General features: G+C 34.4%; 1 protein-coding gene and 1 pseudogene across 6 annotated transcripts; both read left to right on the top strand.

The window, feature by feature from the left end:
- The first annotated feature begins 12176 nt into the window (after positions 1-12176).
- On the top strand, positions 12177-18973 carry LOC114282297 (Protein phosphatase 2C family protein). Of its 5 annotated transcripts, none has more exons than XM_028224947.2 (5): positions 12177-12608; positions 12787-13161; positions 14118-14482; positions 18053-18289; positions 18487-18973. In XM_028224947.2, exons 2-5 carry the CDS (start codon positions 12828-12830, stop codon positions 18760-18762), a joined length of 1212 nt encoding a protein of 403 aa, XP_028080748.2. In that variant the 5' UTR covers positions 12177-12608; positions 12787-12827; the 3' UTR covers positions 18763-18973. The 5 variants fall into 5 exon arrangements, with proteins under 5 accessions (XP_028080748.2, XP_082746886.1, XP_082746889.1 ...); XM_082890760.1 differs by having other exon boundaries at positions 12204-12608; positions 18053-18334; XM_082890763.1 differs by having other exon boundaries at positions 12206-12608; positions 12802-13161.
- A 1504-nt stretch (positions 18974-20477) lies between these two features.
- LOC114282292 (protein trichome birefringence-like 19 pseudogene) lies at positions 20478-23032 on the top strand (annotated as a pseudogene). Its single transcript, XR_014343143.1, has 2 exons — positions 20478-20978; positions 22092-23032. The product of XR_014343143.1 is annotated as a protein trichome birefringence-like 19 pseudogene (transcript).

Below are 23032 nucleotides of genomic sequence, written 5' to 3'. Positions count from 1 at the left end.
GGGGCATAAAGCATCAGCAAAAGTTTGATAAGGCACCATTGGAAGGGAATATGCTTTGCATGCAACTTTCTTGTGATTAGTGACATAGGTTGTTGTTGTCCGTCCGATGCGACCCATATATATCTATCTAGAGATCAGAGCCGTCCATTAAGAGTGAAGGAAAGTCAACGGTGAAATGTCATCTTTATGAGTTAGTTATTACAACTGTTTCGTAACCACCTCGTTGTGGATTAGATTATACATATCAACTGAACACAATTGACAACCTTAATGATAAGTGTATATATGTGTATGCTGCGTATGTATAAATTGATTCACGAGCCACTTGTGCCACTCCAATTGTTCCTTTTTTTTTAATGGAATACATCATGCTTCTACCACCACAAAAAATGAAAATGCTTTTAAATAATAAAAACTGAGATTGTTTAGTGTAATTTATGAAGTTAATTATAATTTTTCTTTTTATTATTTTAGATTAGAAAATGATGTTAAACTTTTATGTAATTTTATTTATCTTTTACAAAGTAAAATTAACTTAAATAAATTAAAAAAATAATTATTGAAAAGTAAAGAGAAAGGTTTAAGTGCTTTAATTTTTAACTTACAATTTATAAGGTACAAATAACTTAAATAAATTGAAAAAGTAAATGATTAGAAAGTAGACCGGGAAGTATTTTTAACTTCTATTTTTTGGTTAATAAGTTTTTTTATTATTAATTTTCAACTTATTAGAGATTGTATTTTTTTATTATCAATTTTTAACTTATTAAAGACTGCACTAAATAAATCCACTATGATTATTTCAAAATTTTGGATTTTATATTTAAAAAATGTGTCACATAAATTTGTAAGCTCCATAATTTTAAATCAACCAAAGTATCTATATATACTATTGTAAGCTCCATAATTTATCTATCTAATATTAGGAGAATTCTATTATACACACCCACAAACCATACATACGTCATTTTTTTGATCAATTTTTTTCTTTAGTTATGATATTATGTTGAGATATTTGGTTATGATTTTTTTGTGTTTAGTTATGATTTTTTTTAAAGTTATGATTAAAGTATAGAATTATGTTATTTTCTTCTATAATTATAAAGTATATATGATACGTACATTTTGAGAAGTGTGTACCATAATCTTTCCCTATTCTATATTATTATATAAAGTAAATGAAAAGTTTATAGAGCAAAATGTACATCCAAAACTTAGATTAACTTTAATTTTTTTGATTATTTTTTTCTTATTTACTTACGTGAATTACACTTTATGCACTTTATTCATACACTTCGTAGGACCTGAGCAAAATCGATCCATCACACCCTTATCCTTCAATATTTGATCCATGATGGGGTAAATTGATAGGTTACCTACTTTGTTTACACGTCTCAAAAAAGTGCACTCCATGAAACCAAAAGTTCAATCCACTTTATCAAAAAGTTAGAAAAGTGCTATATATAGCCATTATAGTAATGCCATAGTTCCAAAAAAAAAATATATATATATATATATATATATATATATATATGTATATATATAATAATGTTAGCAATACGGAAATTAAATACAATAAAAAGTGAGTCTTATATATGTGGATCTCATTTCTTGTGAGAAAATTATGTCATTCTATTTTTAGTTGTTGTGCACATAAATCTACTCATAGCCATTATTATCTTTTTCTCTCTTATTTCTTGTGCTAAATATTGTTTTGAAGTTAATTATTCATAATGTATTGTAACTTTCAAATTATTGGTGAAAATACAACATTTTATTGAAATTGTAACTTTAAGTTGCAATTGCATATATGCTGAGTCAACCAAAAACCAACTCGAGAATTTCATTAGTGTGACAAAGTTAAAATTGCAGACTTCAATCCAATAATTTCATAAGTTTAATATGCTGTTTCATTATTTAACATAAAAAAGATGCACAAATTTCACTTTCTAATAAAATTGCAAGTTGAATCTGTGATTTTTTTTTTATTTTTTATTTTTTATGTATAAATTAAAGCCTCCTTCTTTAGCCATTCTACTTGATCTGAAAATAAATTTATAACAATTATAAAATTTATGTCAACCTGCAATTTTAACTTTGTCGTGCTGACAAAGTTGCAAAGCTAACATCTGACAATCTTAGTATAAAATCACAGTTTGAAGATGTGATTTTAACTAAAATAACAACTTCAATTTGCATTTATAAAAAAAAGAAAAAAAAGTGCTATATATTGCAAAATAGTTAAAAAAATTCTAGTGTTTTAATAAATAGTTATTTAAAATAAAATATTAAGCCAAAAGACCTATCGGCTTTCCTTGTAACATTTTAACCTATTACACTTAAGCCAATAGATTTCAAATATATTTATTAACACATCTTATCACTTTATATTCCAAAGGTTAAAAATACGATTTAAAAAAGTTGTGGGCATACAATACTCAAAAAAAGTAATTTATAATAGACTAATAATAAGACATACCGAAAAAGAAAAAGAAAAAAAACTAACAAGATTATATGAAGCCATATCCATTTTAGGTAGTGTTTTACAAGTTTCTGTTCTTGGTAGACTAATGGCTCTTGATTTAGTGGCTTTATTTGTAACCTTACAGAATTTTAGTTATTGAACACGGAAAGTAAACTTACAAATTAGGTTATTGAACACACAATAGTTCAGTCCACTCTACTAAAAGTTACAAAATTTCTATAATTGTCTTAATCCGATGGTTTTATTTGTTAACGTGAGGATTTATTATTGAACACTCAAAAAGCAAGAGAAATCGATAATAATGAAAGTTAAGGTGCTTAATTTCTAAAAAATAAATAAGATTATTTAGTCAAATCAATTCTAGGCATCATTTCACAAGTTTTTATAGGTTTTGGTAGACTTGAAATGATCCCGTGATTCGGTAGTTTTATTCGTCAACTTGAGGATTTAGTTAGTGCACACGCAATGTTTTTTCATGCAATTTGATGCCAAATTGTTTGTATTTGTGGAGATGTATTTTCTGAATATCAACACATGACAAGGTGACGCCGACGTGTCAGCCGAAGTGCCACGTGTCCTGGTTGTGACGACGAGGTTATCTCGGCGAGGCCGAGGTTATCTCCAAAGATCTCAGAATCCGAGATAAGCAGATAATGGATAAGGGGCAAGAGTGTTAGAGTCTTAGAGTAAAGAGAAGACTTAACTAAGATAAGGATAAAACTCTTAGGAAGTTTATTTTTTTCTCTTGAGAAATCCAAAGTAAGCACTGAATGGGAGTCCATAGAAGTTATGCTTCTAGTGAAACTAGGATTGAGTTGGCTATAAAAGAGAGGCACCCCCGTGAGTCTAAGGTACGCAGTTTTATGCTTAAGCTTGTGAGTTTAGTACTTGATTATCTTTGCAGCAATTTACAGGTTGAGGAAAAAGCTAAGTATGTTGATTAAATACTTGTTGAAATTCGCAGCAGTTTACAAATAGATTACTGTTTAACACTTGTTATATCCCTGTTACAGTATATGGTAATCCTTGTTGAAATTTGTAGCAATTTACAAGTAGACTAGACCGAGATCACCGTTTAAAAGTTTGCAAAGTTAACATTGAGTAATATATGTTTCACTTGTTGGAATTTATGAAAAATTTACAGGTCAGTATCTTGCCGAAGTAAGAGTTTTTATACCCGAGGTATGTAACCCCGAGAAGATTGCACAAAGGAGGTAAAGTACGAAAGGCATACAAAAAATTCTAAGTAGAGAATCAAACAGAGGCAATCCAAGAGAAGGCAAAAAAGAATACAGTCATTCAAAGAAAGATAGTTATGTTAAAATATCCAACACAAAAGGCACGTCGGCCATACAGAGAAGCTTCTACTGTCCAGGAAGCAAAAACGTACAAAAGACAAGAAAAGAGGGACATCAAAGTAATGATTCTTTTACTTCAGGAGCAATTTGAGACTGGAGCTCGTCGGATTCCTGGAGAACTACCTCAACTGATTGCTGAAGAGCTACTTCGGCAGTCTTCTCTGCCTCGATTTCAGCGTCAATCTGCGCAAGGGTTTCGCCAAGACTTTTTTCGGCTGGAAGAACGTCAGATGAGGCCTGTTCAGGAGTAGTTTCCTTAGCAACTGCATCACCATCATCATCTTGAGTCAGGTCCAAGACCTGCTCATTCAGAGAAGGAGACTTAGGCCTAACAGCCTCCTTAGACTTTCTTACTAAAGCCTCATCCTCACTTTCCTCCTCATCTTCAAACTCAGATTCAGAATCTTCTTCAGCTTGACTTGGAGGTGCAGGAGGAGGAGAGAATCGGAGAGGAATAGCTTCGGCCTTGCGCAAGAGGTGAATCTTTAGGAATATTAAGTTTTTTGGCCAGGGACATCCAACCAAGGGAAAAGCTCCTGTTGCATGCCTGCCTAACTTGTAATTTGTATTCCTCTGTAACATCGGCCATTCCTTGGGCATAAGCTTTTTCGTCAGCCGCTTTGATTTCAGCATCTTTAGTAGCCAAGGCCTCCTGAAGTTCCTTTTCGGCTTGGGCCTTTTTGTCCTCGGCTTCTCTCTTCTTGGCCTCGGCAACCTTCTTGATGGCCTCAGCAGATTCAGCCTTTTCTTCGGCAAGGGTTTGGGCTTTGGTGGCTGCCTCAGCCTGGTCTTCCAGTTTTTTCATCTTTACTTGAAGAGTTTTGTTCTCATTTTTAAGGGCAAAAACCTCCCTCTTCATGTCGACCAACTTTGCTCTGTTTTCAAAAGCTTGCATAGAGAAAGAGTGGGCATGTTGAATGGCCTGAAAGAGCACAAGACAAAAATTATTACAAAATTTTACAAAGTAAAAGAGAAGACAAGTTTCCATGTAAAGACACTTACTTGGACAGAACGTTGGAGCATAAAGGCATAGTTCTCATACTCACTCATCTTGGCATTCCGCTCAAGATCACCTGGGAGAAGTAGGGCGGTACTGAGTGCTACGCCGACATTAATGTCGTCGGCACTATCACTGGCAAGAACAGGCTTATCTTCCAAAGTAATTTCAGGCGTCCAGGGGACTTTTGGTATTTTGGACCCCGAGGTCGTCGCAAACGATGACCTCGGCTTCTTTGATTGTGTGGACTCTGATGACTGTGTCTCAGCAGACCTTTTTTTGGGAACGGAAGCCGACTTCTCACTCCCTGCCAATTGTGAAATTTTCAGGGTATCCTCAGCCTCAACTTCAGTAGCTTTAGCCTTTGGCTAGGCTTTCTTGGTTCGTTTCGGCTTTGGTGGGGGCATGGTTTGCGTCGGCTGAGCATCAATGTCAACAGGGAGATCGGGAAGGAGGTCTTGAGCAACGGGCTTTGGGCGACCCATCTCAGCAGTTTTGACAAGTCGTCACCGACGTTTTCGTTCTTGTACTGGGACCAAGTATGGGGCCGAAGTAGATAGTTGATTGGTTAGGTCAGATGTTGACTCTTGATCTGTTCGTGATGTAGAGGCGGTTTGAGTTGTGACAGTAGGAGGAGAAAGGCTTTTCTTCTTTTTTTTGGGGACGTCGGGTAAAGTCGATTTGTATGTAGGAATAAAGTTGAGAAGAAGATGTGCTTTTCTTTTGTGAACTGGCCAGTCCAGGAGTTTTTTCAGGTTCTTACTGGGAACATAAGATTGGCGGAAGTCTTTCGCTGGCTTGCGAATGTCTGCAAGAAGAAACAGACATTAGAAACAGATAAAATATTGAAGGCTTGAAAAGAAACAACTAAGTATTGACACTGGGCTCTTACCCTTGCCCTCTTTAACTAATCGGAGAAGAGAGTAGAGATGAGCGTCCTCGTCTGTGCCAAACTCCCAGTTTCTCGAAGCAATAACATAATCATCGCCAACCTCCTTGTTGGAGTCCGGGAGATCGGCTACGATTTTGAATCCAGTGGACCTCGGCTTAAGATAATAAACGAAGCCTTTTTCCTTCAGATTAAGGGCGCACATGGTATAACAGTATTGTATGTCGGCTAAGGTGATCCTAACATTTTCCTGTTTAGCTAAGGCGATAATACCAAAAATCACTCGATAAGAGTTGATTGTCAGTTGCATGGGATTCAACTTATAATAACGAAGAATTTCGCGAAAAAGGATGTTGAGTGGGAGCTGACGTCCGCACTCAGTAAAAGCTACAATGGGAAGGGGCATGGCGTTTTCTGTAGGCATGATGGAGTCATCATCTCCAGCAAGTCTCAGGTAGACATCGACAGGAATGGAGAACTCCTGCCTAAAGTACTCAAGTTTGGTCGGGGTATCTACCTTGTGCCTCCACATACCCATAACGTCGGCCTAAAATCAGAGGGCTAGGTTTCAGAAAAAAGATGTTCTTAAAAGGTTATCGGGACCTCGGCGAAACCCTAGGTATATGCTGGTAAGGATTGTTTTAGTTTTTTCCTAAGAATTGATAGGTTCTATAGACAAATCCCAAACCTAAATCTATGAAGGCAAAGATTGAAAACAAAAATTGAAGGCAGAGGTCTGGAAAACAACACAGGAAACAAGAAACCAGAACGTAGTTTCAGAACGAAGAACAGAAGTGGGGTTCTCAAAAGCATAAAGAAAACAAGAACTACAGAACCAAGAACAGTGGCAAAAATGCAAGAAGTAGTGAACAATAAGTATAATTCACGGAATTAACAGTTTAAACAGAACAATAATGGCAGCAAGAAGAATAGAAGAATATCAGTAAACTGAATACATAAAGAATAGTGGCTTACCAGAGAAATTGAAGCCAGAATGAAGTTCGCCGAAGGCAGACGACGGTTACAGGAGTGACAAAGTAGCGAGAGCCTCACCAGAGAGACGAATGAAGTTGCAGAGCTTGGAGCTTGAAACAATGGCGGATTCGAGAGAAAAAGTTTTAGAAAGAGAAAAAAGCAAGAGAACTCAGATGCAAAAGTGAAGAGACGAAAGAAATGGGAAAGATTTTGTCAAAAAATAAAAACGGCGGCAAAAGCAATCAATACGCCTAAAAGAGCGCATACGTCAGACGGCGCATGTGAAGAAGAGTTGACTTATGGGCTCGTCACAGGCACGAGCCAGTAAGAAAGAAACGCGTGACTAAAACGGTTGAATTGAAGTGCATGACAGCTCATGCGCGTAAAAGGTTCCTTAAAAATCTTTGATTTTTTAGGGAAAGCATGTCGGCCAGACATAAATGATCTCGGCTGTCAAATCTTAAGCCGATTTACTGGATGGAAATACAGGTATAGGTTCCATCACCTCAGAATGCCGAGGTAATAGAACCTAGGGGGCAGTTGTGGGGATGTATTTTCTGAATACCAACACATGGCAAGGTGACGTCGACGTGTCAGCCGAAGTGCCACATGTCCTGGTTGTGACGCCGAGGTTATCTCGACGAGGCCGAGGTTATCTCCGAAGATCTCGGAATCCGAGATAAGCAAATAATGGATAAGGGGCAAGAGTCCTAGAGTAAAGAGAAGACTTAGCTAAGATAAGGATAAAACTCTTAGGGAGTTTATCTTTATCTCTTGAGAAATCCAAAGTAAGCACTGAATGGGAGTCCATAGAAGTCAGGCTTCTAGTGAGACTAGGATTGAGTTGGCTATAAAAGAGAGGCACCCCGTGGGTCTAAGGTACGCAATTTTATGCTTAAGCTTGTGAGTTTAGCACTTGATTATCTTTGAGAGATATACTGACTTGATCGTCGGAGTGCCCCCGGGTGGAAGAGCCACCGTTGGAGCCTTTTCTTTCTGTTACAGGTTTGCTGAAGCCATCTATTCTGCCAGTGCTCTCCAGCTTATTACTAAGCGGATAGTGTGGTCAGAAAATCACCCACACAGTATTAAATGAGAAATTTAGCTTAATTTGGTTCTTAATTTTTTTAATCAAATTCAGCCCTTACGTAATGGAAATGTATTGCTTTGGGAACATTTCTTCCCCCATGAATTTCAATTTTGGCTCTTTATTTATTTGTTGGTTTTCAAATTCTTTTTAGAGTATAAAAACCAATTTCAACAAACTAGAACAATTTATTATAAAAAAAAAAGTAAGCTGTTTTTATTCTTTTTTTTAAAAATACATAGTTTCTTGTACGTTTTTTTGTTTTGTTTTTATCTACATTTACTTTATTACCAAAAGTCAAAACTAAAAAAATTAAAAGCTAGTAAAAAAGTTAAGAGCCCAAGATTTTTAATATGAAAAAAAAAAAACCTTAAAAAAAAAAAAAACATGGCATTATTGAGTAGTACTCTTTCTTTTATAATGATTTCATACCTTAATCCAATCTTCATTTGTTTTTTGGATTCAAACATGCATCGTTGTTCCATGATCCTTCATTTTTCTCTGAAATTTAAACATATCTTTTTTTCATTTTGAAGTTTTCTAGTTCATATGGCAAATATAATGGGTAAATTATACTTTGCCCCCTAAAGTTTTACCTATTTTCTATATTGACTTTTTAAGTTTGATTTTTCTCACTTTGGCCTTTCATGTTTGTAATCTCTCTCACTTTGGTCCTTCATGTTTGCAATCTTTTCCATTTTGACCCGTTAAGTTTAATTTTTTTCACTTGGACTCTTTATGTTTGCAATTCTTTCCATTTTACTCCTAGATTGACTTTCATAAAAAAAAAAACAACAACAATGATTCATCCCCCTTTTCCCTCCACCCCCTTTGACCCCCTCTCTCTCTCTCATTGGCTACATTTTCTTTTTCTTTTTCTTTTTTTCATTTTGAAGTTTTCTAGTTCATATAGCAAATATAATGGGTAAATTATACTTTGCCCCCTAAAGTTTTACCTATTTTCTATATTGACTTTTTAAGTTTGATTTTTCTCACTTTGGCCTTTCACGTTTGTAATCTCTCTCACTTTGGTCCTTCATGTTTGCAATCTTTTCCATTTTGACCCGTTAAGTTTAATTTTTTTCACTTGGACTCTTTATGTTTGCAATTCTTTCCATTTTACTCCTAGATTGACTTTCATAAAAAAAAAAAAACAACAATGATTCATCCCCCCTTTTCCCCCCACCCCCTTTGACCCCCTCTCTCTCTCATTGGCTACATTTTCTTTTTCTTTTTCTTTTTTTTCCTGCTCCTCCAATCACCACCCTCCACGTGGCAAAGGGGGGTGAGGGATGACCCCCAAAAGGGGGTCCCAAGCATTATTCAAAAAAAAAAACTAACAGAATATGCCACATCATCAACACATTAGCTCCACGTGTGATGTAAAAAATTCACTAAAGATGTAAAAAATAAAAAATAGAAAACAAAAAAAATTAGAATTTATTTTTTTAATCTTTAGTGAACTTTTTTTTCAAATTTATTCATAAATACTATTACATTATAGATGCATCTAGTTTAAATGTACCTAAAGAAATAAAAACAAATTTAACTAAAAAAGGAAAAAAGTTCACTAAAGATGAAAAAAAAGATAGTAAACTTTTTATTTTAGAATTGACAATACAAGTATTTGAGTCAGTATATTTTCAATTTGTTTCCTCTTTAATAAACTTTTTTTCTTTTTCTAGTTAATTTGTTTTTAAACTTTTTTTTTTAGATGCATCTAATCTAAATGTATCTATAATGTAATAATATTTATGAATAAATTTGAAAAACAAATCACTAAAGACTAAAAAAAAAATTCAACTTTTTTGTTTTCTATTTTTTATTTTTTACAACTTTAGTAAACTTTTTACTAGGGGTGAGCAGCGGATATACCGATCCACCAAAATCGACCGAACCGAACTGATCCGCCCGAATTTTGGACGGATGTGTGATGACGAGCGGACGGTTACAAATTGATTTTCTCCAATCCGCCAATTTGGCGGACGGATGGCGGATTTGAAATTCCTTTGACCGTAACCAAATCGCCAAACCGCGAGCACCCTTAATAATTTATAAGACTTTATGTTTTCAATTTGTTTAAATATTTTGTTTGTGTTTTCAATTAAAAAGAGTTTAAATATTCTATTAAAAAAAAGTTTTCAACCTGAATATAGTTTTTGAATTGAAAAAATAAACATATTATTTATTTATATTTTTTGGTTTTTAAATTTAATTCTAAAAATAATAAATAGAAAATATGATATATGCTGGTTGGTTTTTGTTTTCAAAAACGTATATAGATGTAACAATACAGAGACATACAATTTCTATTACTGCCCTGTTCATTGTTTTGGTGGTTTGAATTGTTATTATATTTTAAGAACCATAAATTGTAATACTTTATGTGGATGAATCATGCTGTGATTGTAATATGTGGATGAGTCATGCAGTGATTGTGATATTCTAAAGTTTCAAACTTTCTTTTTTTGGATGAGACATACAGTGATTGTAATAGTTTTTTAAGTCATTGACTGTAATATTTTTTTTTTTTTTTTTTGAGGAAGTACACAAGTTGAATTATGTTGAAAATTTATAAAATCTTAAACCGCCAAACTGATTCGCATCCATCCGCCAAACCGCCAATCCGCTCAATCCACATTCGCCGGATTGACGGACAGATGCGGATTGATTTTCTCCAATCCACCAATCTGGTGGAAGGATGACGGATTGGAGGTTTTGTGGCCGTAACCGACCCTCGCCCGCCCTACTTTTTATATCACACATGGAGCTGATGTGTTGGTAATGTGGCATATTTTGTTAGTTTTTTTAATAGAAGTTAGTCTATGAGTAAAGTGAGAAGGATTGAAAATATGAAGAGCCAAAGAGGGAATAATTTTAAACATGAAAGGTCAAAGTAAGAAAATTAAACTTAAAAAGGTCAAAGTAGGAATGATTATAAACATGAAAAGGCAAAGTGAGAAAAATCAAATTTAAAAGATGGGTAAAACTCTGAGGGGGCAAAGTGTAATTTACTCCAAGTACAATACAGAATTAACCATATAATCAATTATAAGGAATATAAGTCGAACAATTTGAACAAAAGTAATCTATTTAATAATGAATCACGCCAACTAACATGTATTTTCAAATAATTTTATCATTGGTCATATGTTCCTAGAATAAAATTTCATCTAATTTATCTCATATACCATTGATCATGACATCATATAAAATTTGATTTACAATTATTTTACTTCAATAATTTCTTTATATTATTTTTGGTTCATGTCGTAGCAAATAAATGCATGTTGAAGGTAGCTTCTATAATTAATTTGGAATCACTTTCTTAATTTACAAGTCCACTATTATTTGTTTAGATAATTTTTCTTATAAAAAAACTAATAAAATTGAAAGGAAGAAAGCATACAGAGTAATAAAATTCTTTTATTTTTTTATCCCGAATTTTATCACAATATTTCAAACAAACAAATCTCACTAAATATCTCCTATACGTCAATAATTATATATATTTTCAAATTTCCTGAATATAACGAATATTGTACTAAAATTTTCTGATTATTTACCATAACTATAAAAAGGGCTTTTTTTCATACACATTAGTTTAATAAGCTCAAAATGTCAATTTTTGAAATTTTTGAGCTAATAAGTTAAATCTTTTTAGGTTAAAAGAACATTAATTTGTTTGAAAGGAAGCATATATGTTCAAAACTTATTTATTTGTCTATCTATTTAAATGTTATATATTTGTATACATGTCACTTATATAGCTAACTATTTGTCCAAATATCACTTATTGATTTATCTATCTGTCTATCTCACCACCACTAAACACTGTTGGTTACCATTTGCTAGTCGCTAATAATTTTTTCAGTCAATTTTTTAACAATTTTTCAACGCGTGTCCTTATCATATAGAAATATTAAATCTTAAATAACATATGACTTCATTGATGTGAACTTTTCACCAATTAACACTAATTTAATCATATTTTCAGGCACTGTTTGGCATGTGCTAAGATACATATTATTTTATTTGGATCACAATCATTTTATTTGGGTCACATTATCTCTTTATCACATCATTTTAAATTCAACTCATATGTCATATTTTTTTTTATAAAAAATAAAAAATATACTAATTTATCACATACTCCTCTTATTAAAATAAAATAAAAAAACACACTAAACCATTAATTACCAATATTTTCCGATAATCTAGTAAAACAAATTTCTATCACTATCCATATATGACATGGCGCTTATGGGTGGGACCTTTTCTCAGTGATTACCGTGATAAGCAGTATTTTCGTAATTTCCCAATTCCATAGGGGCATTATAGTCTTGTTCTTGTTCACACGCTTGGTCAACTTACCCTTTCACTGTGCATCTCCCTCCTCCCTTCCCCCCTCTCTCTCTCTCTCTCTCTCTCTCTCTCTATGTATATATATATATATATATATATCACTGTGTTCCCCAAATACGCAGACTGGTTCTTTCTCTCTTTCCCTCTCAAAAATTGCTTCTCTCTCTCTCTCTCTCTCTCTCTCTCTATATATATATATATCTCTGTAATTCTCTGTCACATATATATACTCTTCGTTCTCTCAATGATTCCTTCACTCTCTCTCTACGCTTTAATCCATCAATCGCAGCCTCAATTCTTCACTTTCTCTCTCTCTTTCTCTTGCTCTGAACTGTCCCGATACTGATCCTACAGTTCAATCGATCAATTCTGTGTTTGGTTTCTTGGACTCACAATCTAACTTTCTCTCTCTCTCTCTCTCTCTCTCTCTCTCTAACATTGATAAATTCTTGGTAAGTCTGAGTTCTTGAAGAAAAATCAACTGTTTCCACTCTCATTTATCAAATTTTGTCCTGAGTTCATAATCAACTGTTTCCATTTGCATTGCATTGGTCAATTGTGTGTTGTTAAAGTCAGTATTTTGTTTTTTTCTTGAATTTATTTTATTTTTTTATTTTTATTTTTTTGTAGTGTTGAACTTTCTAGGGTTTTGTTGGAGAGGGAAATGAGGGATGTTCTCAGGGCTGGTAAGGATGGCATCGACATGTTGGGGACCTGTTCGACGATATGCCCGTATGAACAAGGATAATAATAATAATAGTAATAATAGTAGTGGTGATGATGATGAATCGGGCGGTGGTGAAGACGCGCTTCTCTGGTGCAGAGACCTCGAGAAGCATTCATATGGAGAGTTCTCGTTCGCTGTTGTACAGGCCAATGAGGTTATTGAGGATCACAGCCAGGTTGAGACTGGCCGTGACGCCACGTTTGTTGGAGTCTATGATGGGCATGGTGGTCCCGAAGCCTCCCGCTTTATCCGTGACCATCTCTTCCTTCATCTAATCAGTAAGCTTTTTTGGTTTTTTTTTTTTTTTTTTTTTTTTTTTGTGGAATTGTTTCTTGATTTTATTTACTATATTTGGTGTTAATGTTGACAAATGTTGCTTTGTGACTGGTTTGACTATATATACATGCTAGGAAATTAATGGTGTTCTTGATGATTTGGTGTATGTTTGTCTTGTTGTGGATTTTATTTTATGTCTTTTACTTTCTTTTGGTTATTATTAATGTCACTTCATTGGTGTAAATTAAAAGAGATCAAGCTTCTGACTGTTTGTTTCTGAATTGGGTCATCAATTCGTAATTCAAGAAAATTTTCTTGGATAAATTATGGTATCTCAGTGCATTGGCTAGTGTGATTTGGCATAACTGTAGAAAGATCTGACAGTTCGTAACTCAAGGTCTAGAGCTTTTAGCCAAATATTTAGTTTTACGTAATTCTACTAGTTGGTTTCTTATCTTCGCATGCTCTCGTCAACGGATACTGGTAATTTTGTAATTTAAGAGCCTAGTTGGTTGTGCTATTTAAATCATGTGCTGAAGAAATTGGCGATCTTCAAAAAATTGAGACTAAAAGAATGCAGTTCTCACGGTAATATGAAACAAAGTTTTGCCAAAACGCCCTTGCACATATGCTTAGTTCTTTTTAATTTTTTGGATGAGTGCCCGCAATTCTATTTGATTTTTAATACCAATATTGTACAAACTAGCAAAATTCTTAATGTTGGTCTCATTGTTGCTCAATTCTTTCAGACACTTAACTGAAGGAACATTTGTTTTCCTTCTCAACTCATGGTGGAGTAGCTATTCTTTATGTTTCCTGTCAAGTACATTACGCTGTTGTTCCTTTTTGTTTCTTGTTTCTTGGTCTTCACTGAAACTGCTGCATAGTGTGCCTTTTAGTAGTTTTGTGTAGTTATACATAGGGTCTTATTTGTTTTGGTTTTGTTTGTTTTAAATAGGGCTTGCTCAACAAAATGGAACAATATCTGAAGACATTCTTAAAAGTGCTTTTTCTGCTACTGAAGATGGATTTCTTACTCTTGTGCGCCGGTCATGTGGAATAAAACCATTAATTGCAGCCAATGGGTCTTGTTGTCTGGTTGGAATCATCTGGAAAGGGACATTATATGTTGCCAATCTAGGTGATTCGAGAGCTGTAATAGGCTATGTGGGTAGATCAAATAAAATTGTTTCTGAACAGCTGACTAAGGATCACAACGCCAGTATGGAGGAGGTTAGACAAGAACTTAGGTCCTTGCATCCAGATGATTCGCATATTGTTGTTATGAAAAATGGGGTGTGGCGTATCAAAGGGATCATTCAGGTTTGTGTAGTTATTTGACTGTAGGAGTGCATTTCCATATTAACTTTTCTTTACTTTTTTTTTTTAATGGGTTTTAATGCATGTTTATTATTTGTAGTGTGGGATGGTGATACCTATCAAATTATGTCTACATTGATCTAAGGATTCCCTTTTAAAAAGACGGAAATTATAGAATGCCCAAGTATTTAATCCTTTTGAACCTTATGCACACCATTGGGCTTTGTTTACAGGCTTCATCTGCACTGACAGTCATACTCTGCCTCACTCCCATGGGGAGAGGAACACTAGAATGCACTGGCACGGGAAATTTGCATTTTTTAACTTAGTTCACTGAGTTGTTGAGAATAATCTATGGCACCTAAAATTAAAAAGGCGTTTATGATGGTTCACTATATTTGTATTAGTTGACTTTGTTTAGATTATTCTAAAATGAATTTATAGGACATGTATAGTATAGATAGAGCATAAGATCGCATACCTGGCAAAAGAAAAAAAAGAAGAAGAAAGGAACATAAGATTACCTTCCTATTTTGTGATAGCACTAAAATTAAGTGGATCTATGATGCATGGGTACTTCGAAAAATATACCGTACCCGTATTGGATACGTACCGGCATATGGTACCTCTTATGGCACTTTTGCATACGTACTGGGTACATGAAATACGTATCCAAAATTTTTCTGCTTAATTTTTGGTGTACCCAAACGTACCTAGTATATACCCAAGCCGTACCGTATCTCAGTTGAAACAATATTTTCTTCTATTACAGAAATAAAACTCTTTTCACTAGATTTCTTTTTTATTTTTTGTTTTATGCTTAGCATGATTTTAAAATTAAACTATGGTTTGTAAGTTATTTAATATATTGACATTTAATTTTGATTTATATTTTTATTTTTGACATTAAGTGATCTATCTTTTGAGGAGAGTAATAGAAAAGTATAGAGAAAAGAAAAGAGAGATTCATATGGTATTTATTGACCTTGAGAAAACATATGATAGAGTGCCTCGGGATATAATATGGTGGGTGTTAGCGAAGAAATGGATGACAAAATGTTACATTGATGTGATTAGGGACATGTATGAAGGGGTGGTAACCACTATTAGATTGCCTGCTGGAGAGACAAATGAATTTCCTATGACTGTAGGGTTACACCAAGGATCTACTTTAAGTCCTTATCTTTTTGCTTTAGTTATGGATGAGTTGACGAGAAATATCCAGGATGATATGCCATTGTGTATGCTTTTTGCAGACGATATAGTACTAGTAGATGAGACTAGAGAATGAGTTAATACAAAGTTAGAGATTTGGAGAAAAACTCTTAAATCTAAAGGATTCCGGACAAGAAGAACTAAGACAGAGTACATGAAGTGTAAATTTGGTAACAGTAACAATGAAAGCAGAGGAGAAGTGAAGATTGAGAACCAATAACTGCTTAAGAGTGAACATTTTCGTTATTTAGAGTCGATTATCACAACAACGGGGGAGATCGATGCGGATGTGGCCCATAGGATTAAGGCGGGATGGTGCAAGTGGAGAAGTGTGTCCGAGGTGCTGTGCGATAGACGAATACCCACTAGACTTAAAGGTAAGTTCTATAAAACGGCTATTAGACGAGCGATGTTGTATGGGACGAAGTGTTAGGCAATCAAGAAACAACATGTAGATAAAATGAGTGTGGCTGAGATGAGAATGCTAAAGTGAATGTGTAGCAAGACTAGACAAAACAGAATTAGAAATGAGTGTATTCGGAAATTGGTAAGAATAGCACCGATAGAAGATAAGCTGAGAGAGAATCGATTGAAATGGTTTGGTCATATTCAACGGAGACCAACAGAGGCAGTAGTGAAGAGATGCGATGCTGTAACGGTAAATGGAAATGTTAGGGGACGGGATAGGCCTAGATTAATGTTGGTTAGCGTTGTAAATAGATATATGGATTTACTTAATTTGACTAACGAAATGATCTTTGATAGGGCCGCGTGGAGAAAAAGGATTCATGTAGCCGACCCCATTTGATGGGACTTAAGGCTTGGTTTGGTTTGGTTTGGGTTCTAAATTAAAAATAAATATTTTTTTACAAGCGTACCAAGTCGTACATGTACTCTATGTTTTTTGAATTTTGCCATATCGACGTACCCATATCGTATCAGTACCAGTATTCCTACACGTACTCATGCTTCGTAGAAGTGGATCATTGACACATTGTACACCCATCTTTTTCTTGAGGAACAAAAAATAACAGTTTTAAGTAGTTTCTAAAACAATCTTCAACTATCCCTAGTAGTGAAATAGAAAAAAATTAAATTCAAACAAGGTCTTGACAGTTGATGCACTTGTACACCTTATTAGGAATTTAGAATGTAGTGAGTTCTGGGATTTTATGAAGTTGTATCCATAAAAGTGTGGGAAACTCATCAGGGCCTTTTAATAGGAACTCCATATGCTGAGTAGAATTCGCTGAACTTTTCCTTGATTGGTTGCCTTCACCAATTTGAAACCTTAGTTAATCCTTGAGTTGCTCTGTTTTGGAGTATAACTTGTGTGCTTCTCATTATTTATTCTGCATTAAATGTAAAGTATCGTTTATTGGCCGAAAGATTATGAAATTGGTTTAATTAGATAGGGGAGGTGAATACCTTTAATGCATTGGTATCTCAATACCATTTTGTCATTATAACAATCCTCCTGCATGCCTTAACTAGAGCCACTGCTTCTTTTTTTTCCCCTCTCTCTCTCCCTCTCTCTCTCCCTCTCTCTCTCTCTCTTCTTTGGTTTTGGTTTTGGCATTTCTTGGCCTTTTAGAAAATTTGTTGTTCTTTAGCAGACTGATGGACTAAGAAGCACCGACACTCCAAGATGGGTGCCGTGTCCGCCACGGCAGGGACACTGAGACGGTCGGACACATGTGTCCTCATGTTTGACTTGCCACGTGGCATGTAATTTTTTTAATTATTATTTTTTTGTAGGTTACGTTGGGGACACTTCATTGGCACGCCTTTAGGACACTTTCGTAGATATTTTTTAATATATAATTTTAGAAAGCTTGTTTGGAGTCAAAAGTAAAATATATGGGAACAAAGAGAGAAAAAGCAAGGTAAAATATATATATATATATATTACCCACGTATACATCAATACCTCTCATATGTATGCACCGTACATACCCTTGTCCGTGTCCATATGCATGCTTCTTAGCTGATGGATTACTTATTTGAAATTGAATTGATTATCATTTAAAAGTGAGTACCATTGAAATGATTAAAAGTTGGAAGCAAGTTTCTCCTGTTACAAAACTATTTCTTGGGAACTTTTAGATTGCAATGTGATGGATTCCTTGATGAGATATGTGAAAAAATGGAAGCCAGCTGCCGACAAGGCATGAAAGGCCTATGAAATGATACAATTTTATTCCCTTGTGGTTGATGATTAAGAAGATTGTGCAGAAGTTGGTATAATTCACTTGTACTTGTTAATTAATTAGAATTTATTTGTTTGCAAAAGTGTCAGTTGTTTTCCTGCTCATAATGTTGTGTTTCTGTTTTTGTGTGTGGTTTATTTTCAATTAGGTTTCTAGATCTATCGGAGATGCATACTTGAAGAGGCCAGAGTTCTCTCTTGATCCATCATTCCCGCGGTTCCACCTATCTGAACCTCTCCGTCGGCCAGTTCTGACTGCTGAACCATCCATATATTCAAGAGTTTTACGACCAAATGACAGATTTCTAATATTTGCATCTGACGGGCTTTGGGAACACTTGACAAATCAACAGGCTGTAGAGATTGTTTACAATAACCCTAGACCAGTTAGTCTCTGTGCTCACATAACCATCTTTATCATTTTTACACAGGTAAATTACAGACATATCCTGAGATTTAGAGAAAATATGGCAAGCCTCACAATTTTGGCATAATTCCCCAAATCTCAAGGGAGGTCAGTGTAATTTAGCCTTCTTTTTACTAGGCATTGATATAATTTTCATTATTCTCCTTCAAATACTAGGGAATTGCAAGAAGGCTTCTTAAATCAGCTCTGAATGAAGCAGCTAGGAAAAGAGAGATGAGGTACAATGATCTTAAGAAGATTGAAAAGGGAGTGAGACGGTTCTTTCACGATGATATTACAGTGGTCATCATCTTTATTGATCACGAGTTGCTGGTGAAAAATACTACAGTGCCAGAACTATCAATACGAGGGTTCGTTGACACTGTTGGGCCATCAAATTTTAACATTCTGCAAGGGATGGATGCGAAAGCAAAAGCGAAAAATGTTGTTTGAAGGAGAGTGCCCCCTTACTTGAATTGTTCAGTCCTGCTTGGAGAAGCGTAGGTTCTGCTAAGTTTTCATTTTCCTTCAACTTATTCCCAACATCTAATGGTTGTTTCTAGTGATATTGTTTTTATCGTTCTGAGTTACTACTATTTCAATTGGAACCTCCTTTTCTGCCATTAAGATATGCATTCTCCAGTGATTTTATTGGTTCGATTTATATTTTTTTGAAAGAAAAATTTGTTGTGAGCATCTGTTGAATTTGCTCTAATGTTTTTGTTTTTAGAGGGAAATTTGCTCTAATGTTAATCTAATTTTATTCTGCATGAGCATCTTGAAATTCATTTGCACATTAGGTGAAATCAATAATATTATGGTTTAGAAATCAAGAAAGGTTTTTTGGGAAAAATTAATTTAAAGTATTATATGGTATGGCTTGAGTGATATTTTGCAAAGTAAAAAATATTTTAGGTGTGTATTTTTTATCTGTCATCTAACAAAGGTAGGTTTGTCTATTTTTTACTGTATCATTAGTTGGTGCTCACAATGGCAAATTAAAAATTGTTCAAAATTAGAATTGTGTAGGCTAGATTTGTTTTGAGTGTGGGCTTTACCATAGCAATTTTAAACATACGCCACAGAAAGCAGATTATATTTACTTTTCTAAACATGTTTTTGCATACATACCATTTATGTTTTATTTAGGTACAAAAGTAGTTAGGGCTGAGATAGGGTTATTCAATTCGTGAAAATCGCTCAATTCGAACTCTCTACATTTATTTGGGTGGTTTTCGCAGAATCATTAAGGTCGGATGCGGGTTAGGATTTTTTTATTTTGCGGGTTGCAGACCAGTCGCTGGTTTTACCAACATCTGTACTCACTTGCACGCATCTGTATACATTTTTTTTTTTTTTTTTAATCTGGACTGTTAGATTTTCATGTAAGTTTTGTAATATTCTTCACCAATAATCAACCACTTTTTTTCATGTCATTATAATAATATTATAACATTATAATAATATCATGCACTGACTTGTTTAAAATATTTATTCTTCAATTAAAATTTCTTCAACTTTTTATAAATTTAGTTACGTGATTTTTTTTTATACGTTAGTTTTTATTTAATTTTTATTTTAAGTTTTTATAATTCAGTTTTAATGGAGGATAGTGTTAAATCTCTCGCAATCAATAATATTTAAAAAATGGGAAAAAACAAGTCCAAAAATAAAATTTATAAGGTAAAAACTCAATTTACAAATTGGCTACAACCGTCCGCACATTCTTAAATTTTATCTATACAAACTGCAAATCGCACTGCAAGCAAATGCATGTTTAATTTTTTTCAAATCGTAGACACGTGGGTAAATCCAAATTACAAACAGAACCGTCGACAGTCAACATGCAAGCACCTAGAAGTAGTACTTAAAAACTAGAGTGATTCTTTTTCAATGAAATTTCTCTCTCTCTCTCTCTCTCTCTCATGGAATAGATATTTATGAAGATATAAAAATATAATGTTAAAATTTGAAAACTGAAGCTAACAAATGTGAAATAATAACAATTAAATAGGGGGTTATAATACTCTTTTATGTATATATAACATTAATTAGCATACTGAGTTACTGCAATATTTGGACATTACTACACTAATAGTAAGTGTTATTAATACTGAACATGTACTCTAATGTAAAGTTTATTGTTGTTAACCCGTTAAAGTTTCCCAATGGGTACAACAACTCAACACTCAATTCCTTGGCCTAAAATCTTGAAGCCAATCCTAATAATACTGATCCCAACCCTAGTTCTTGTCACCTTTATCTCTCTTGACTATAATCTTGACAATTTGCCATTCTTAAAATTGCGTGATATTAATGTCGATGAATCACTGACACCACCATTGCGGTGCCGTGCTGTTAATGACTCCATAAGCTTGAGATTAGGGGATAAATGTGATATGTCAATTGGGAAATGGGTACCATATCCCAAGGGGCCTGCTTATTACACAAACAATAGTAGATGTGTGATTCAAGATGCGCAAAATTGCATGAAGTATGGAAGACCAGACACAGAGTTCATGAAGTGGAGGTGGAAACCAGAAGATTGTGAGCTGCCTCTGTTTGATGCAGCTAGGTTTTTGGAGATTGTGAGAGGGAAGTCCATGGCCTTTGTTGGGGACTCATTGGCAAGAAATCAAATGCAATCGCTAGGGTGCATGTTGAGTAGTGTAAGTACAAAAATTAACGTGTTGCGTATATTCATAGCCAAGAATTTTCTGTTATTAAATTTCTTTATTCCTCATTCCAAAACACTTATAACTGTTCGATCGTTAAAAAAATTTGTTGGTTAGAGGGTCATAGAAATTTGAGGACAGAAAATCCCATTGCTTTATTCATTTGGGAGAATTTACTATTGATCCCCAGTTAATCGAAAAGTGCTAGGGTGGGCAAGATTGGAGAGAACTAACTATAGGGGGAAAAAAAATCAATTCCCACACCACGTAGTGGGTGTTTGGGAAGTGGGTTTTTATGTAGTTTTTTTAGTTGTAAGATATTATTGGATAAAAAAATTTTAGTGTTTGGAAAGATAGTTGGGTTTTTTTGTGGTTGGATGTGATGTTTGTGAGAGAAAAAATAAAATGATTATTGGGTTGGATGTGATATTTTGTTTAGATTTGTTTTTTTTGATTTTGCAAAACTTTTGTCTTTTAATGAAAAAAATGAGAAAAAAATTTGGGAACCAAGTTTCCAAACACGACCTAATCATATCACAAATCAATAATAAAATGTCACCCTTCGTGTTTTTCCTTAATCACCCATAAAAAATGGTAGATCTTACAATATTCATCAATCACAATTATCTTGTGACACTACTTGGCCATGCCTTATTGGGGGTATTGAATAACTACTCCATTTGGCAGAGCTAATAAAGGGTGTCTCAACTGGCTTTTGAAAAATTACCATTTTACTTATAGTTTCTAAAAGAACTTTCAAAATTGCTCTCATTTGGAAATTACTTGATGTACCTATGTTTCAGAAATCATTTTGAACTTTTCCCTTTGGTATATTTTTTTTTACTCTCCAATTTTAATCATTGGTTTTTATTTTTTCCATCACTTTCTCAATGTTTAGTTTGCCCTCCTTTCAAACTCTATCTCTCTGTTCTTTTAATGTATTACTTTCCTTCATCAAATGGTAATAAATTTCGTATATGATTCTTGGTAAAATTTTGCCCCCACTCAAATCCGAAGTTTGTCTCAAACCTAACCTTTGACGTTTTGTTTTTGCTTTTTTTAATATTAGAATTGCTTATCAATAACTACTATTATCTTGTATTTTAGGTTGCAAGTTTTGTAGAACAATCAAATACAACGGACATAAAATTTAGACGCTGGTTCTACCCTGATTACAATTTTACACTACAACTTTCAAGGACTCCTTTTCTGGTTAAGGCACGCGGTGTGAGTCCTTACCCGGCAAAGCCCATTGACCTCTACTTAGATGAGGTACATGAGGTTTGGCCAACTCAGGTCGAAGCTTTCGACTACGTGATCATCTCAATTGGACATTGGTTCGCTAAGCCAGTAATGTACCACGAAAAGGGTAAGGTTGTCGGGTGTAGCTCGTGCAAGGAAAAGAACATAAAAGACCTCACCATGTATTATGGATACAGGGTGGCTTTAGAAACTGCATTTAGAACTCTGATTAATCTTCGTCCCTTTAAGGGGATAGTTTTTCTGAGGACTATATCACCGACGCACTTTGCAGCTGAGGAGATGAAAGGAAGAGGGAATTGTATAAGGACGAGGCCGTTTGAAAAGAGAGAAATGAAGTATGATTGGTATATTTCGACGTTTCACATGATGCAGATGGATGAGTTTCGGGTTGCAAAGAGGAAAGGGAGGGAAAGGGGATTGAAGTTCAGGTTGTTGGATGTGACTGAAGCCATGAGTATGAGACCAGATGGTCATCCGAACCATTATTGGCACCCACCTGTAGGGAATAAAAGACAGTTTTATGATTGTCTCCATTGGTGCTTGCCAGGACCCATTGATACATGGAATGAACTTTTACTTCAGCAGTTGAAGACAGAAGAAAATGACGGTGAGACCTATTGATATATGAAAACAAAGAGTGTTTGCTTGAGATAGAAGATAGAAGAAGGGGAAGGCCTCAAATGATGAGAAAAAACTTTTTTTGTTTTTCGGGTCCAACAATGCTACATTTCTGTAAAATTTTAAAATGTTTACCTCCAGACAGTATCTATTATTGGGACTTAATT

This window comes from Camellia sinensis, chromosome 10, assembly GCF_055761805.1.
Source record: "Camellia sinensis isolate YWXY chromosome 10, ASM5576180v1, whole genome shotgun sequence".
Taxonomy (NCBI): Eukaryota; Viridiplantae; Streptophyta; class Magnoliopsida; order Ericales; family Theaceae; genus Camellia; species Camellia sinensis.
Note: the sequence above shows the minus strand (reverse complement) of the source record. Positions and strands in the feature narration are given on the sequence as shown.

Bases quoted from the DNA above. Each gene is read 5' to 3' on its own strand.
- LOC114282297 (XM_082890760.1), top strand. From the start codon at position 12,828: ATGTTCTCAGGGCTGGTAAGGATGGCATCGACATGTTGGGGACCTGTT. The intron at 13,162-14,117 runs GTAAGCTTTTTT...TGTTTTAAATAG, and splicing joins TCTCTTCCTTCATCTAATCA to GGCTTGCTCAACAAAATGGA. The intron at 18,335-18,486 runs GTAAATTACAGA...TTCAAATACTAG, and splicing joins TCTTTATCATTTTTACACAG to GGAATTGCAAGAAGGCTTCT.